Here is a 14,837-nt window from a genome sequence, read left to right as displayed (position 1 = left end):
AGTCTCAGCAAAAGGACTTAGTCTTATAGAAATAAGGATTAACCTCTTTTAGTCACACAAAAGAAAGTAAAGCCGGAAACAGACAAAACACGTATAGAGGGAACACACAATCATATGAAATCACACACCGCCGGAAACGATCCGTACATTAATTAAACAAGTTTTGGTTGACAACCAGTCTGTGGGAGGGCACCCTTCTCCTCAAACAATTAAACTCAAAGCCGGTAACAAGTTAACATTAATTTCATATTGAGACACACGCGTTCACAAGGTCGTGAGTAGCTGTGACAAAGCAAGTATTTAGATCTGTTTGCAGACAGAAAGTCAATCACGCAGCATTATCCCGCCCTCCAAGCAGTCAAAACCGTCAAAAAATCATCCCACCACGCAGAGTCAGTAAACACACAAAGATATCACACCCCTGTCAACTGACAGGCAGACTATTCCACCCCGCAGTAAGATACACAAAAATATCCCACCCTGTCAGCAGCTCCGCCTAGTGAGCGCCTTGAGAACACACAGTGTCAACCCTCTAATCCACTTGAACAAGTCGTCCCAGCTATCGGAGAACAGCGGAAAAGTCCACATTCGCACCGACGCCGCAGCAGCAAAGCTCAACAGACGGCCAGAGACGTACGTGGTACTACCCGACACCCGTTTTAAGCATTCCTTCCCATCCCACCCGTTCTCCTGGCAATCCTACCCGGTTAAGTCGACGAGCTGTCTTGAAACAGGTGATGGCTGCGGACTGGTGCCTTTCTGTCGTGGCTGTCAGGATTTTCGCGGGGAGAAAATTCGCGGCGCTGAAAGCCGTGTCAACTAAGGTTGGACAAGAAGGAATCCTTGTTAGATCATAGGTCACGGTGATATGGTTTTAGTTAGGTTGAAGCGGGTACAGCAAATATAGGATTATCGGTGTACTGGTAATAAACGGCTGGTGGGATTTAGCTAGAAAGATAATCCGTTTTTATCATAGCGCTGGCTTTCAGAGACATCTCACTGAAGATGATTTTTAGTTGGTTGTGGTTTTCTCTTGTTTTGTTTCTTTGATTCTTTTCTTTGTGTGTTTCTTCTCTCTCTCTCTCTCTCTCTCTCTCTCTCTCTCTCTCTCTCTCTCTCTCTCTCTCTCTCTCTCTCTCTCTCTCTCTCTCTCTCTCTCTCTCTCTCTCTCTCTCTCTCTCTCTCTCTTTTCAACAAGACATAGTTATGGCGTCGCAATTGAAGACGCAGCAACAAGAGCAAAGCGAAGCACGATCGAAATTTTGAATACTTTAAAGAACATGGGTTGTAACTCATTTGATGTATTTTTTAAGTTATTTGATGCGCAAGTATTGCCAATATTATCATATGGAGCCGAAATTTGGGGTAATGAGAAGTATGACCAATTGGAACGTGTTCATTTATTTGCATGTAAACGGTTTCTGCACGTAGTAGATAAAACTCCCAATGATGTTGTGTATGGTGAATTTGGTAGGTATCCTCTTTGGGTGACAACAGTCACAAGGTTGATTAAATATTGGTTACGGTTATTGAGACAGCCAGACAATTTTTATTCAAAGAAGGCATACAAAATGTTGTTCAACCTCCACGAAAAAGGTGGTATCACATGGGTAACGCATGTAAAGGCAGTTTTGTGTGAAAATGGATTTTACCATGTTTGGATGTGGAAACGAGAGGGTGTTTTTTGCAGAACTGAAGGAGAGGCTCTGCAGTTCCTTCTGTTATGATTGGCGTAATCATTTGGACTCGAGTGAGCGCCTATCACTGTATGGAAAATATAAAGCCTGTTTTGAAAAAGAACGTTATGTGGACATTTTATGGAAAGATGTGTACAGAAATGTCATCGCTCAATTTAGAATGGGTGTTTCACAGATAAATATCCACAGATATCGCTTCCAAAATTCAACAGAAAACAAGTGTTGCCCCTTTTGTGAAGATAAATTAGAGACCGAAATCCATTTTTTGTTTGAATGCCAAACATATTGTGAGTTAAGAAGAAAGTATTTAGCACAGTTTTTAAGTGTTGGGGATCAGTTGGGCAGTATGATTACCATGTTTAAAAAACAAGAAACAAAAACAATTGTAGATTTAGCAAAGTTTTTGTTTTTTGGATTTCAGTTGTTAAGATTGTCAATGTTGAATAATAATGAGGATTAATTGTCGCTGAAGGTTTTGTTGTTGCTGTATTTATTGTTCGGTTGTATGTATATATTAGGCAGCATTGATGTGCAAGATTATTCATAGATTATTGCATACGTTTAAATATCATGCTATCTATTTTTTCCTGTGATTCATGTGTACCCCCCCATTGAAAGGGGCTGTAGGCCCATATTTAATTAAACTGTGTCAGTGTCAGTGTCAGTGTCAGTCTCTCTCTCTCTCTCTCTCTCTCTCTCTCTCTCTCTCTCTCTCTCTCTCTCTCTCTCTCTCTCTCTCTCTCTCTCTCTCTCTCTCTCTCTCTCTCTCTCTCTCTCTCTGTGCTTGTTGAATGGCACTTAGTTGTGTGTATATTATTATTAGTACTATATGTGTTCCTCCTTGTGCGTCTGCGTGTGAGTGCGCAAGTGTGATTGCGTAATTAATGTTCCATTCTGTAATTGCTTTATTGATGTTCCATTCATGTATTTTCTACTACTTTTCTCATTTATTATTACTGTATGTTTGATGTTTCTATGATTCTAGTCGGGCGCACGCGTGAATATGTGTTTGTGTGAATGTAAAGGGCACATTGTAAGATTAAGCCTATGGCCTAAAATGTCTACCCTTTATGTGAATAAAATGTTCTAAGTCTAAGTCTAAGGGTATTTTTATATCATGGGTTTTATGAATTTTCTTCTTTTATTCTTTTATAGTTATTAATTGGTGACCTATGTGTGCTGATGACTAAATTAATTTCCTTTGTTGGATCAATAAAATGTTATGAGTTATGAGTTATGAGTTATGAGTTTTCTTGTATTAGTCATTTCCCTGTGCTCATGTAGCGCCTCGTTCACCTCAAATTCCAAAGAAAGATTCTATTGCAGGCTTTTCTTTACTCATTCCTTCTTTTATTTGTCTTTCTTTTTTTAATGTGTTGTCTTCTATTCACTTTTTGTCTCCTTTCTTTTTTTTCTTTTTTTTTTATTAAATCGAATAGCATTACAATGATGAAGAAACGCTAAACAATAATAACCAACCAATCTTTCTTCCTTTCTTATCATTCTTTCTTTCATATAATCCTTTCTCGGTGTACCGGTGAAGCACCTTGCACATACTTAAGGCCAAAAAAAAAAAATTGTCTGTTTAGGGTAACATGACCAAAAAAGTAGGGTCGGTAGGTAGGTAGTTGTTTTTTTTTTTTTTTTTTTTTTTTTTTTTTTTTTTTTTGTGTGTGTAAATGCTATGTTGGCTGAACATTCACTTCTTATATTTTGATGAATACATGTTTCAAAACTAACGTATAAATAAAACAGAGAGAAAGGGAGAGAAAGAAACGCCAAATGTCTCTTTTTAGCATTTTTACCTCTTTTTTTATTTTTTTATTTTGAAATCAAAAAAAAGTTTTTGGGTCGGCGCCAAATCGATAGGGTTGGTCGGGTTACCCTAAACAGACAATTTTTTTTTTTTGGCCTAACAAGCGATCAAATTTGTTGCTCTAGCAACAGTTTGTGGGATCTTGTCTTGAAGGGTCTTCAGTCTATATAGTCGCGCGCCGTTGATTTTCGTGAGAAGAAGGTCAGTCGTGCGAGTGTCCGGTTAATCCTTAATGCGGACGGCACCAGCTGGTGTCTTTGTTAACCTAATGTCCACAGTCCATTGTGGCGTCAACTCCTCCTCTGTGTAACGCCATTATGGCGTCAGGCCCCCTTATGTGACCAACACACATCTCCTCTCTCCCCTTTGCTGGTTAAACAAACACACCGTGTCTGTCATTTGTTGACCGCTGGTATACTGGGTCAGTTTCAAAAATGACGACAAAAGCTCAGAAAAGGGCGCCGTTTGTCCTCTTTCTCTCACTCCGAGGAGTTTGTGTGTGTGTTTTATCATTAGGAGTCGGGTGACTTGGAAACAGGTTAGGGGTTTGGGTCATTTGGTGTGTGTGGTTTTGGTGGATTTCAGGGTCAAAGAAGAGCAATTTGTTGGGTGGGATTGTGTTTATGACACAAATTAACGTTCACACCTTCTCCGTTTTTACAGTGAATGATAATATGCGAGCGGTTACTGATTGCGGTCAGTTGAGACAGTCACAATCATATATACTCTTTACGAACAAAATCGTTTGTGATCATCCGGTTACCATTTTTTTTAGGGGAGTGTTTCTTTTGTGTGTGTTGTTGTCGTCTGTTTGTTTGTTTTGTTATGTGTTTATGTTTTCCTCTGTGTGTTGTTGTTTTCTTCTTCTTTTTGCTCTCTTGCTGATGCTTTTACTGCATATTGTGTACTCATATAGTATTGCTTTGGTGTCGTTTATTGCCCAGTAACGATCAAGAAGTAACTATATATGCTTCTGTCTCTGTCCTTACCTTTACATCTATCTTTCTCTATTTCTGTCTCTCTCTGTCTCTGTCTCTCTCTGTCTGTCTGTCTGTTTGTCTGTCTCTCTATCTCTCTATCTCTCTATCTCTCTCTCTGTCTCTGTCTCTCTGTCTCTGTCTCTCTCTCTCTCTCTCTTTTAATTTATTAATCTATCTAAAAAATAAATAAAAAAGAAGTTCATTTGTATATTTCATCTGTGTACAAACCCCATCTTTACCATGTTGTGTTGAAATACCGTTAATTCTTCTTCGTCGTCGTTGTCGTCGTTGTTTTTGTCGGCTGTCACGTATGCTGTGTAATTATCCAAGCTGCAAAATGCCAATCAAGGGGTCAGGAGGGTCAAGTCAATTGCGCTGTAGTTGAGCACCTTAAGGTGCTGCCTCTTAATGTCTGTAGTTCGTCATTGACTTAATGACCAGAGAATACTCAAGGACGCCCTTGTCCCAATAGGTCCTGTGCGGAGAGAGCGACTTGAAAGCAATTAACACTGGCCGCCATGTTGTGTGGATATAAAGTTATATCCCACGGTCGTTATAGTACTACAGTGGTCGCCGCTTAATAAAACCACTTCTGGACCGACGAAAAATGGCTTTAATAAGCGGCGGATTTATTAACCGGCGGTCCAGGAATACATCATTTTCGAGAAGAAAAAAAATCTTCTCTTTAGTTTACGTCACTCAGTCACTTTCTTTCGTCATTTACACTTGTTTGAATCTAAACAAAACTTCACGAAGGATGTTGAACTTTTGTTTTAGTTATGTACATGTACGTGTACTTTGATCACTTCGGTACATCAATAATTTCACTGTCACCGTCACGAATCATTACTCGGCAGAAAAGAACGATTTTATGAGTGTTTGTTTGTTGGTCGTCTTCCACATCAGAACAAGATCATGTGAGTTTTAGTCACAAACTACGTGATTTCTCTGAGAAAACTGGCTTTAATAAGCGGCGGGTTGGGTTTATTAACCGGCTTTTTCTAATACATAAGATATAGTGATAAATCCGGACCGTCTGAAATCGGCTTTTATAAGCGGCTGGCTCTATTAACCGCGGTTTTATTAAGCGGCGTCCACTGTATATATCTCTTTTGTGTGTCACAGTTGTGCTGAGGCATAATTTTTTCCACAACGGACGCGGAAAAGGCTTGTCTTTGTTTTACTTTGAACAATGCGTCCAGTGAATGATATTTTTGTTTTCTCATAGTTAACATTATAACAACACATTTGAGCTTTAGGAGCCTTACTGTGAATCACATTTCTCAATGAAGTCAAAGCTGCGGGAAGTAAACTGTAATGAGTGTGGTACGTAAAATGGATATGATTTCATATCCGTTGAGTAGTAATAGTTATTACCGCCCGGCCTTATCGCGTACTTTCTTCTGTGTCTCAGACCTCCAAAAATATAACAGGATGTTAGTCTTCATTAGCTTTACACGAAGCAGTTTACTCTCAGTTTCAAGTTTCCTACGTTAAATGTACATTACACAATTTGGGTTGAAAGTAAGACTTTCTGTGAGTGTTATTCCTTTATTTCTCTGTTCACCCATTTCCACTCATTTCAGTGCCCGATTTGCACGCATGACTAACAAAACATCACGAGAAACAAGAAAAACCAGGTCATCGACAACTGATTAAACCACGTGTACCATGCAGCCAGAAATGGAAGGGAGGAGTATCCAGTCCTGTTCGAGTTCATTAGAAAATGTAGATTTCTATCAACGATGGTATCAGGAACGACGGACTAGGCTTGTGTCACGTAAGCGCAGAGAATAGTTAACGATGCAGCTCTGTGGACTTGCGGCAGAGATTCAGTCATTGCGGGGAATTCTGTAATATTACTCTGTGATGGCTCTCGTTTGTTTTGGAGAGAGAGTGGCCTCGCCTTGCCTCAGACCGGAAGTGTCGACACTAGTGCCAGGTTCCAACTTCCTTCCGGTACCTTATCGTGCCCTCTTATCTCCTGTCACACTCACACACTGACACACAGACACACAGACACACAGACACACAGACACACAGACACACACACACAGACACAGACACCCAACAACAACAAACAAACAAACACAGACACACAGACACACACACACACACACACACACACACACGCACGCACGCAAGCACGCACGTTGACACGCACGCAAGCACGAACGCAGGCGCACACTCATGCACACACAAACACTCGCACAGGTGCGCGCTCACGCCGCACACACACAGACACACACACACACACACACACACACACACACACACACACACATACACACACACACACACACACACACATACACACACACATTCTCTTTCTCTCTCTCTCTCTCTCTCTCTCTCTCTCACTCTCTCTCTCTCTCTCTCTCTCTCTCTCTCTCTCTCTCTCTCTCTCAACGTCTTTCATTTCCTTATGGATGAAGAGGAGGGGGGGGGGGGGGGAGGGGGTCGCACAGAGAGTCAAAACTGTGTGACATGGTTTTTCTCTCGATGTTGTCAATAATAAGATCTGCATGCTAGTACTAGCTGAGGAGTTTATCATAAATGGGAAATACATATCGTTGTAGTATCGCTATATCACTAAGACAGAGCATAGGTTCTTGATTGGTGTTGACACATTGCCGATGATCACTACACACTTTACCCTAAACCGACCAACAAAAACATATGTGCCGTCAATGAAAAAGTAAATGCATCAATATAACCACTGTCTCAAAAAAGGTTAACAGTACTACACACACAGGCTTTTTTTTCATTTTTATTTTCATTTCTTTATTGTCCAATGGCTGGATAATTCGTGCTACCCAGGGGTGTACGTGCATGACTAGCGAGTTTATTTTTACCAACGTCCCCTGGTGTTAAACGTAATGAGAGAAGACCTGGAAAGAACACACACACACACACACACAACACACACACAACACACACATACACACACACACACACATACACACACACACACATACACACATACACTGCACACACACACACACAAACACACACACACACATACAGACACACACACACACACACACACACACACACACACACACACACGCACACACTTTGTCTCAATCATGCATACCCAAATTCCTATGCCTAAATAACGACGATTAGAATTAATCACACTACGCTGTTTTACTGTGTGCAGAATCCAAGCCACTGTGTCTTCCCCAGCAACACCAGTCTGATCACCAGCTACACCAACATCATCATCACCAGCAACAACAGCAACACACAACACCACCATCGTCACACCAACAGCCGCAACAACAGAAAAGCCAGCAGCGAACACCAACAACACCGACGGTCGTCAAAACGGAAGCCGGTGTGACGAAAGCGCCCTCTGCTGGCGGCGAGAAGAGCAAGACGCCATCTTGTAGCTCCCAGACGTCAGAAGGATCGACCACGAGTTCCAACTCAGGTAAGTTTGGTTAAGGTTGATTCTAGTTATACATTGCCCGCGTGAACATTTTCAGGTATGTAGAATCCCCAGGGATGATTCTTGAGCTCTCCAGATTGCACATGTTAGCATATATTTTACAAGATTTATTTTTCTTTGCATGACGAACCCGACCTACCGGTAAACGATCATAAGACACACATTTAATCATGATTATTGGAACATTCAATACGACAAATATGCATAAAATGCATAGGTTCTCATATAATATAGCCAGCAACCCGATTACTACTAACTGTACAAATACAATTTATAGTTATTCTCCACGTTAATGTCTTTATTACGTAACGGACATTCATTCCCACTTCCATTTCAAGCCGCGATCGAGTTCATCATGGAAGATTAACGCAGGTCAAAGTCAAATCGAAGCTCAATGGATTGAAGCGAATTCGTGGGACGGGGGGGGGGCTCTCAATTTGGCTTTTAGAATGCTACAATTCCCCAATGACGTCCGATTTGAGTAAAGATGAACGATACACGATCACTTTATGACTGCAAATATGATTTTGATGATGACGACGATGATGATGACGATAATGCCGATAAACCAGACGACGACAACGTAGACTAAGACGATCAACGACGACCGCAAAAAGGACGATGAAAATGACAATTATAATGACAATCATCAACGTTTTTGCCGTTTTGTACAGGTGGGGCAGAGGGTCAGCTGTTGAAGCAGAGACAGAAGAGAAAGCCGCGCGTGCTGTTCTCACAGGCCCAGGTGTACGAGCTGGAACGACGCTTCAAACAGCAACGCTACCTCTCCGCCCCCGAGCGTGAGCAGATGGCCAACATGCTCAAACTCACGCCCTGCCAGGTCTGTTGGATTCTTTTCTTTTTATTCTCTTTTTGGTTATTATAGTTTCATTTGCATACAAATGTACAAAAAGTATATCTACGTACAAGAACATATGACAACATTGAAAGAAGGGACGGGACAATGGATTGGGGTGCATGGTGACGATGAAAGTGGATTCTTTCTTTGTTTAGTTGGCTGGCAGTGTGTCTTTCAATGTATCGGTTTGCTTGTTTCATCGCTGATTTTTTTTTTAATACACTGATGTGTACAAAAAAAGTTCATACGACCGGAGAACGCCAGTCTGTAGAAATATTCAATCAATCAATATGAGGCTTATATCGCGCGTATTCCGTGGGTACAGTTCTAAGCGGCGGGGATATAGCTCAGTTGGTAGCGCGCTGGATTTGTATTCAGTTGGCCGCTGTCAGCGTGAGTTCGATCCCAGGTTCGGCGGAAATTTATTTCACAGAGTCAACGTTGTGTGCAGACTCTCTTCGGTGTCCGAAACCACCCCCCCCCCCCCCCCCCCCCGTGTACACTACATTGGGTGTGCACGTTAAAGATCCCACGATTGACAAAAGGGTCTTTCCTGGCAAAATTGCCTAGGCACAGTTAATAATTGTCTACCTATACCCGTGTGACTTGGAATAATAGGCCGCGAAAGGTAAATATGCGCCGAAATGGCTGCAATCTACTGGCCGTATAAAATTTCATCTCCCACGGCATCATTGCAGAGCGCCTAGAACTGTACCCACGGAATATGCGCGATATAAGCTTCATTGATTGATTGATTGATTAAGCGCAGGGATTTTTTTATTTTTTATTTTATTTTTTATTTTTATGCAATTTATATCGCGCACATATTCAAGGCGCAGGGATTTATTTATGCCGTTCGAATTACAATTATCACCTTTGTCATGACAAGCAATACATAATTAGCCTAACAGCGGACCTCTAATCCAAACAAGAAAACAAATTAAGAGGAAAACGCATAACCATGCAGTTACACAACGAACAGTTTATTCTTCACAAGATGCGTGTGTTGTGCTTCTGCTGTGATGAACACATGATTCACGGCGCCGAAAAGGATGAATCCTGAGCAAAAGCGCTACTTTAAACCATCAGTTATTCAGTCACACAAGCGTACATGACTGTTTTCACTCTTTTCTCATAATAGGTTTAAGATCTGGTTCCAAAGTCGACGCTACAAATGCAAACGACAGATAGACGGGGCAAGAACCTGGAACTTGTGTTTTGTTTTCTGTCTTTTCCATCACAAGTGACGATCTGGTGCCAAAACCGACACTAAAAATATGCAAACGACAGAGGCGGAACAAGAACCTGGAACTTATTTCATGTTTTCTCTCTTTCCCATAACAGGTGAAGATCTGATTTCAAAACGACGCTACAAATGCAAGCGACAGAGACAAGACAAGAACCTAGAACTTATTTTAAGTTTTCTCTCTTTTCCATAACAGGTGAAGATCTGGTTCCAAAACCGACGCTACAAATGCAAGCGACAGAGACAGGACAAGAACCTGGAGCTCAGCGCCATGCCAGCTCGTCGCGTGGCAGTTCCCGTCTTGGTCAAAGATGGCCGCCCGTGTCTCAGCCAGACTATGGGCCACACAGGATACGCTACGGCCCCGTACAACGTCAACCCCTTCACCAATTATTCCCAGGCAGCCTACAACGGTGTGGCGACCCACCACATGGGCCCCACCGTCAACCAGCTTCAGCAGGGCAACTACCCGGTGCAGCCTCATCTTCACGCTCAGAGCATCAGGGCTTGGTAACACTCGTATAGCGGGGTGGATGAAAGAAGTTGGCCTTTCATGCAACAAGGGTTAGGGCTTGGTATAAAGCAGGGTAGCAGAGGAGTGTTCCTGCAAGGGGAACAACAAGCCTTCAGTTCGAATACACCGAAGATGACTTTGTTTTGCAAAGCGGGAGATGTACATGCGTTTTCGTTGAAGAAGAATCAGGGCTTGATAACGGAGCGCTGATGAAGTTGGTTTTCCCTGCAAGGAGAATGAGGGCCGGCTTGGAAACGGAAAGTCTGAGTTTCGGGTATCCAGACGATAACCTTGCGTTTTCACACAACCATAGGCAGGCCTTTTAGTAAAGGATTGGAAAGACATTGTGCCTCCATGAAATGCGAATCAGGACTTGATTACAGTAAGATTTTGGTATCTCCAAAGGTGACCTTGTGGTTTTATGCAAGCAGACACAGAGCTTGAAACTGGGAAAAACACAGTTTGTTGAACGAAAGACCAAACGGACTTGGAGAATCAACAACATTCGGTTGACTATTGAAGCATCTTTGATTAAAAAAAAAGGAGAGAGGACTTTAGTTTCCACACATCGATGCCTTGGAACGGGGAAGACATTTCAAGGCCGTCAACGTATTGCTTCGGTCTAGATGAGTCCTTTGTTACAATGAGTATCAGAACGCATCGAAGTGCAAAACTCCAGCAGAAGATGAAGACAATGATGGCCTTAATTGTTGCATGTTAATGTTGTTGTCGTTTTTTGTGTGCGGTCTGCAGTGTACCCAACAAGTGTCTGTCGAGTTCTGCTGTGTATGAGGTGTTCCCAAGAAGTTCCCTTCCAATATCTGCAGTGTTTGCAAAACATGTCTACCGTGTTCCAAAGGTACTTCCTATGAAATGTCTGATGCGTTACACAGAAATGTATGCAGTATTCCTAAGAAGAACCTGCAGTGTTTCTAAGAAAAGCCTGCAACGTTCCAAGGACGTGTATGTCTGCAGTGTCCCATGAAATCCCTGCAGGGTTTAAAAAAAAACACTCTTCGGGCTCGTTCATTAACTTCTGACTTCCTGGGACAAGAAGCCACCAAGATTAATTATATTCACATTGTGTCGTCTCTCCAAGTGTGGATCAAAAGTATCACAGAAAGGACTTACACACGTTGTAAAGAACGATATTGATGTTGGTAACTATTGTTTGTTCCCATATACTTGTACAAAACAAAGACTGTCAAAGATACTTTGGAGGTGCAGTATATATACTTTATCAATAAAAGACAGTTACCATGACAATGTATTACACTGAGGCAAGTTATTTTTTTTATTGGCAACCAGCAAGACATATTTTATGGCAATGTAGATACCAGAAACTGCAATAGTGCATTTTGTTAACCCTCAATGAAGTGCCTTACTGACAATAACCTATTCCTTGTATTTCTTTCTCGTAATTGTGTTGGTTCGATGTGTATAGTAGAACAAAGGATATTAAGATGACATGATTGCGATTCTATATGTTGTTGTTGTTGTTGTTGTTGTTGTTGTTGTTGTTGTTGTTGTTGTTGTTGTTGTTGTTGTTGTTGTTGTTTGTTTGTTTGTTTCTTTGTTGTTTTGTCCTTCAAGTGCCTTGCTGACAATATTCCTGTTTTTGGGTTTTTTCCGGTAGTTTTGTTGGTTTGATGTGTATATGAGAACAAAGGATAAGATGATATCATTGCAATCTCTATGTTGTTGTTGCTGGGTGTTTTGGTTTTTTGGGGTGGTGTTTTTTCCTCTTGATTTTCCACTCTCTCTTGCGCACAATATTTTCCATTCAAAAATATAGTTTTCACGGCACCTTCCACTCCGCTCTCCCTTTATATTGTTTTCCTTTCTTTCCATTCTTGCTTTCTTTTTCTTTGCTCTTATGTCGACATCACCCTTAGTATAAGCCTATATTTATATGTTAATGTGGTCAGAATATGGTACTAAGAAATCTTCACTTTGAACGTTGATTGTGGCCAAGAGTCTCAAATGTCTGGATAGGAATTTAATTTTGGGTAGCATCCTCTTCATCTTCTTTCTCAAGCACCTCCTCCTCCTCCTCCTCCTCCTCCTCCTCCTCCTCCTCCTCCTCCTCCTCTTTATTCTTCTCTTCTTTTTCTTCTTCTTGTTTTTGTTCATTCCCTTTCCTTCTGGTTTCCTTTAATTTCTTCTACTATTCAGCTTTTTTCTCAATCGAAGGGTAAAACTTGTTTTACATTTCCTCGTGGTTGCATTTTTTTCTGACAAAAGCTTCATCTCCCTCACTCTTCGTGTTCTTGTTTGTGTGTTTGTTTGTTTTTTAATTTGTTTTTGTTTTTTTTAAGTATCACTTGTCTCGATAACATGATACGAAGTGCGCGCACTTATTACTTCCTTCCTGTCTTTCTTGATTTCTGTCTGTCTGTCTTTTATTTTAATTTATTTTACTTTAATTCATTTTTTGTAATCCTTTCTGTCTCTTTTTCTTGTATTCATTCCTTCATTCAATCTGATTTTTTTTTCTTGTTTCTAGTCTGACTTCTATCAAATGTTTCAAATCCGCTTGATCTTAACCTGCTATAAAACATTGTATCGGCACCCTAGCTTAATTAGCGTCGTGAATGTCTAGTTACTTGGTGCAGAGAAACAGGGCGTGTTTATCATGAAGTGTGCGCATAATATTGATTATATTAATTTAAAATTCAATATCAGTTTCCGTTCCAGTATTCTTCCAAAAGTGGCTGCATGAAAAGACATTTTGTGTGTGTTGAAAGCCTGAAACACGGCATGCATGTTCTACTTTTGTATTGTATTTTCCTGATTTTTCTTTTACAAAAGCCATGCAGCGATCTTTTGTTGTTATCTCCTTGTTAGGGCGCTAGATTATATTCCCTGTTCCCGTATGCGTTTTTGTTTGTTTTGTTTTGCTCTGTGTTTTGTGGTTTTTGATGTTTTCTTTTGTTGTTGTTGCTTTTATTTCCCAAGAGACAAAGACATATTACTTTACGCACGAATCATTGATCTACGGTTTATTTTGTAAATTAAAAAAATCTGCAGCGTTGTTGGGGCGGCGCAAGGTGTAAAGGAAGTTACGGGAAAAGAAACGTTCACATGCCATTCCCAATAAAAGCCGGTGCCAGAGTAAAACTTTCTCTGGCACCAGAGCATATCGGGGTCGCCCTGAGCGCCTGAATTCTGTATGCCACAGCGCTCGCTCTCCCACTAAATGATGACTGAAATCACAGGCACTTGAATCCATCAAATAATGTTGATGCCCAGTTGTTCAGTTTCTATACCGAGATAATATAGAGTCCTCAGTAAACGACAAGGTTGACTTGGTTTACCACTCCGTATTTTCAGGTACTAAGAAGACACACTCCTTGTTTGGATCACCGTCTCAGATCTGACCAGAAAAACTTATGCCTCAGATAGCACCACATTGCTCTATTTAAGTATTTTCCTTGATTTTTATCAAAAATTGTCCGAAGGGGAATGCCCCTGGACCCCCCTAGTAGCCGGACTTTCTTTTCTAAGTTGCGATTTTTAGAAAGTAGTTGGGTAATTTGTTGGCTCAGGTTACACCAGATCGGTCAATTGTCCTTGTTTTGATCTAAATTTGTCTTCTTACATTTACATTTTGGAAGGTGTTTTAGGAGAATTTTCTTGGCTCAGATAGCACCAGTTTGCTCCATTTTCCTTGTTTTTATCAAAAATGTTCGGGGGGGGGGGGGGGCAAGCCCCCGGACCCCCCGAGGAGGTTCGAACGCTTCACGTCCACAACTTATCGTTTCGCGTCGTCGAATTGTCTCTAAAAAAAAAATGCAAATTGGAATCCCCCCCACCCCCCCACCCCCCCCCCCCCCCCGCCCCTACAAATGATGTGATCCGCCCCTGCAGGCTATTACATGGGATAAGACCCCACTCGGTCACATGGCTGCTTGTAGGAATGTTTTGATCCATTAAAACAAATCTTTAACAGGGGTATAAACCAGTTTTACTTCATTGTTAACTCCCTTTTACAGACCACCACTGATCTGCGAAAATAAGTTCTTATGAGAAAGAGAGAACCTTGAAATGAAAATTAATTTACAAACGTTACGAACAAAAAATCTGATGAAGCTGCAGGATGAAAGTCGCTTGTTCATTTCAATGCTTGAAATGAAAACTAATTTACAAACGTTACGAACATAAAATCTGATAAAGTAGATGATGTTCATTTCAATGCTTGAAATGAAAATTAATTTACAAACGTTACGAACAGAAAATCTGATGAAGTAGATGATGTTGTTCATTTCAAT

The 14,837-nt window shown here is 41.1% G+C and overlaps 1 protein-coding gene across 1 annotated transcript in view; it reads left to right on the top strand.

The window, feature by feature from the left end:
• The window catches only part of LOC138981802 (uncharacterized), a 143,694-nt gene extending 133,113 nt beyond the window's left edge, over positions 1-10,581 (top strand). The window contains exons 9-11 of the mRNA XM_070354881.1: positions 7,824-7,929; positions 8,622-8,788; positions 10,249-10,581. Coding sequence (XP_070210982.1) covers positions 7,824-7,929; positions 8,622-8,788; positions 10,249-10,566 — 591 coding nt within the window. The 3' untranslated portion in view covers positions 10,567-10,581. The remainder of the gene's footprint in view (positions 1-7,823; positions 7,930-8,621; positions 8,789-10,248) is intronic.
• Positions 10,582-14,837: the final 4,256 nt, after the last annotated feature.

Source organism: Littorina saxatilis, linkage group LG12, assembly GCF_037325665.1.
Source record: "Littorina saxatilis isolate snail1 linkage group LG12, US_GU_Lsax_2.0, whole genome shotgun sequence".
In the NCBI taxonomy this organism is placed as follows: Eukaryota; Metazoa; Mollusca; class Gastropoda; order Littorinimorpha; family Littorinidae; genus Littorina; species Littorina saxatilis.
The sequence above is the reverse complement of the archived record's forward strand: the minus strand, read 5'-3'. Positions and strand labels throughout refer to the sequence as shown.